The 4,026-nt window shown below is 44.4% G+C and overlaps 1 protein-coding gene across 1 annotated transcript in view; it reads left to right on the top strand.

The window, feature by feature from the left end:
- Nucleotides 1-1,411, top strand: part of CA6 (carbonic anhydrase 6) — a 34,065-nt gene extending 32,654 nt beyond the window's left edge. The window contains exon 9 of the mRNA XM_006145376.3: nucleotides 780-1,411. Within this exon, the coding sequence (XP_006145438.1) occupies nucleotides 780-892 (113 nt within the window). The 3' untranslated portion in view covers nucleotides 893-1,411. The remainder of the gene's footprint in view (nucleotides 1-779) is intronic.
- The last annotated feature ends 2,615 nt before the right edge of the window (nucleotides 1,412-4,026 follow it).

Raw genomic sequence — 4,026 nt, 5'->3', positions numbered from 1 at the left:
GTCATCTTGTTCCATCCTTCAGATCCATTTCTACGTAGCGGTGAATAAGTTGGGCATGACTCGTGATATTTTATAGTTCTGTTGAATTCCACCCCAGCTGGGTTAATGTGACCTAACCCATCAGTGAGGAATGACCAGAGAAACCAAGGATAGAAACCAAAATCAAGACGATAGCCAAATACACAGATTTCTTGCAAATTATTTCTTAAGAAGCACCTAGAAGTTTTCAGGTATGGGCCACTGAGCTTGTGGTTTTCTTTTCTTTTTTTTTTTTTTTAAGAGTTTTTTGCTATAGGGCGTGTGTGCTTGCCAGACAGAGAGAGACAGAGAAATAGAAAGCGAGAAATCACCCCCCCTGGGGGGGATGGCCATGCCGCAATCCCTTCTCCTCCATTCTCCTCTCGGGATCTTGGGGACGCACGCACATGCGCCCGACGTGAGTTTAAGCCACTGGATCCGGGACGCGAACCAAGGTCGACCACGTGGGAGTCCAGCGACATAGCCATTACACTAACTGCTGGTCCCAGCTTGTGGTTTTCTCATGCGAGGTCTAAGAGTAGAATCTTCTTCGACACGTCACCCCTTGGGTTCTGGCAATTTATACGCCTTTCCTCAGACTCAGTGATGATGCTTGAAGGTTGTGAAATGAGAATATGGAGGATATTTGAAGAAATGAAAAATACTTCTCTTCCTAGAGGATAAGGTGTCTGGCTGTCCTTCATGCTGTTTTGAAGATCTTCCAAGTTTTGACCTTTTTTGACTAACTCTTCTTTTTACAGAAGTCGTTCTAGACTCTACGGTACAATCTTTCCTAAACAAGATGGACAAAAACCTTAAGTATTTGAGAAAATTTATTGAACAGAAGAAAGAGAAGAGATGCCGCCGTTTTTAACTGATTTGAAGACCACGCTAGTATGGGAAAAGTGGCCTCCTCCCGCAGCCACACCCAGCCCTAAGAAATCCTGAGTGACCAGCTCCCTTTCCCACAACATTCCTTTGTTTCGGGAGATCCTGCTTCTGCGGTTTCTTCTGTTGTTGCAGTAGTAATCCTACACACACAGTGACTCCATGTTATGCGCAAAGTAGTTAGGCAACTGTTTTCTTAGTTACAGGAGTGTCAAGCTTCACTTTTATGCAGTAAAAACCAAAGTAGGCTACAGTCTGTGCCATGCTGATGTAGAGTTTCTGAAATTGTTTTACAAGACTTTGATAATAAAACCCTTAAACTTAAAAAAAAAAAAGAAAGAAAAGAAATCCTGGGTGTTGGCAAGACATCCTCGCCTGGTGTCTTTGTTGCATTTCAGATTAAAATGAGAGAGACTGTCGTCTGTGATATGATTGAAGTGTATGAGAAGGGATTTGGATCAGACACCACTGGTGGACGTAGATGGGAACAGAAACAAAGGAAATGGGGCCCTCACGAGCCCCGGTGTCTTTGTTGCATTTCAGATTAAAATGAGAGAGACTGTCGTCTGTGATATGATTGAAGTGTATGAGAAGGGATTTGGATCAGACACCACTGGTGGACGTAGATGGGAACAGAAGGAAATGGGGCCCTAACGAGCCCCCTGTCAAATCATTCACTTTGGTCAGTTTAAATTATAATCCAGCCTGAACTTCTCTTTAACATTTAGATGTAATAAAAGAATTTTGAAAATGTGTCATTTAAAAATTTCTCTCTTCTATTTCTTTGTGCCACTTGAACTATCCATTCTTTGCCCTCGCTCAAGGACACAGGTGAGGAGATAGACATTGAGATTTGGGGGATTTTTCAGGACCAAGACTAATAAAAATGAAAGGGATTCTTACATTGAGAAACTGTCAGTGGAAAGGTTGGGAGCAGTGATCAAGTTCTGTGAGTCAATGAAAGATAGGAGACAGGACAGTAGGCAGACTCGCAAGAGAGAGGGAGGGGGAGAGGGTCTTACTGCAAATGTCCTCCTTGGTAGTCAATGGTGCCTGTGTTTTGTTGTCACCTGGGTTCAAATTCTAGTTTTTTTTTTTTTTTTAAGAGATTTTTGCTATAGGGCATATGAGCTCACCAAAGACAGAAAGTAAGGAATCAACCCTCCACCCCTGCCCCCAGGGGTTGGCCATGCCACAATCCTTTCTCCTTCATTCTTGTCTCAGGATTTTGGACACACATGCATGCACACATACCCAGCAAGAGTTTCAAGTCGCTGGGTCGGGGACTTGAACTGCAGGCATCTTTGTGGAAGTCCGGCACCTTAATTGCTACCACCTGCTGGGTCCTCAAGTTCTAGTTTTTCACTTATTAGTCATGTGGGCTAATAAAATAACCTGTCTTACAGGGCTGCAGTTTCCTGAAATAAGGCAACACTGAGAAGTACCCAGCAGAGTGGTCAGGATGATCCTTTTTCAGTTTATTTGTTTTTTCCATGAATTAATAAAATAATGAGAGAGACAGCACCCTCAGAGGGGTCTTGATGCCGTGATCCACTCCCAGCCCTTGGTCATACGCAAGCATGTGCCTAGCAGTGTACTTGAGGAGGTCTCTAGACATGAACTGGAAACCTTCCCAAGGGGGACTGCCTCAGAGAGTGTGGCATTTTACCGCTGTGCCACTGTCTGATCTGAGTGGCTATGAATGGTACTGGTCAGTTGGCCATGCCACAATCCTTTCTCCTTCATTCTTGTCTCAGGATTTTGGACACACATGCATGCACACATACCCAGCAAGAGTTTCAAGTCGCTGGGTCGGGGACTTGAACTGCAGGCATCCTTGTGGAAGTCCGGCACCTTAATTGCTACCACCTGCTGGGTCCTCAAGATCTAGTTTTTCACCTATTAGTCATGTGGGCTAATAAAATAACCTGTCTTACAGGGCTGCAGTTTCCTGAAATAAGGCAACACTGAGAAGTACCCAGCAGAGTGGTCAGGATGATCCTTTTTCAGTTTATTTGTTTTTTTCCATGAATTAATAAAATAATGAGAGAGACAGCACCCTCAGAGGGGTCTTGATGCCGTGATCCACTCCCAGCCCTTGGTCATACGCAAGCATGTGCCTAGCAGTGTACTTGAGGAGGTCTCTAGACATGAACTGGAAACCTTCCCAAGGGGGACTGCCTCAGAGAGTGTGGCATTTTACCGCTGTGCCACTGTCTGATCTGAGTGGCTATGAATGGTACTGGTCAGTCATGCAACCTTTTCACCACTGCCCCTTCCTTATCCACCCTCACTTCCTCCTCATCTCATGTTGAGCTCCCCTTCATTCTTCCAAAATTATTTTTCTGCTCTTCTGACCACATTTTTCTTCCTGTGGTTATTCATCATAGCTAAGGCACTTCCACATATGACTTCATTTAGGCCTGAAGGCAGCTCTCAACGAAGCTGCATTATCCCTGCTTGACAGAAAGCAAACTGAGAAGTTGACTTGCCCAAGGTCGCCCAGAGGTAGCAGGTAAAACTCCAAGATTGACACTAGAGTCTCTCATATCCCAGTTCTTTTAGCTATAGAAGCTTTCATGTATACAGCAAGCTTTGCTAAGCACCTGCTTTGTCATGGGCAATTGGTTGCTGAAGTCTCTGTCCCCTTGTGGACTTGAGCTTCACAAACATAGGAACTGTCCCTCACCCCTCTCAGTACTCGAGTACTTAGCCCACGTCTGGCACATGACCTATGACAAAGAGAATACTTATGTACCTCCAAGAAGGTGCTGGCAGGTGGCGTGGTGGCTAAGGGTGCTAGACTTCCACATGGCTGAGTGCGGTTTGAGTCCTGGACCTGATGGCTTGTTTCCTCACCGCCCGCCCCCCCGACTGCGGTTTGAGTCCTGGACCTGATAGCTTGTTTCCTCACCGCCCCCCCACCCCCACCCCAAACCTCTCTGGTCAAATTAAAATAAGTAAATAAATAGAATTAAAAAAAAACAATTATTTTTAAAATAAATAAATAAGACCTCCATGGAGGGATCTGTACTTGCCCTGAATTTTTAAAAGTTAGTTATTTTAATTCCATTTGCTATTATTATTATTATTATTTTTAACTTGACTGGAGAGAGACAG

The sequence above is a fragment of the Tupaia chinensis genome, unplaced genomic scaffold, assembly GCF_000334495.1.
Source record: "Tupaia chinensis unplaced genomic scaffold, TupChi_1.0 Scaffold000146_1, whole genome shotgun sequence".
Taxonomy (NCBI): domain Eukaryota; kingdom Metazoa; phylum Chordata; class Mammalia; order Scandentia; family Tupaiidae; genus Tupaia; species Tupaia belangeri.
This window is presented reverse-complemented; position numbering and strand designations above follow the sequence as displayed.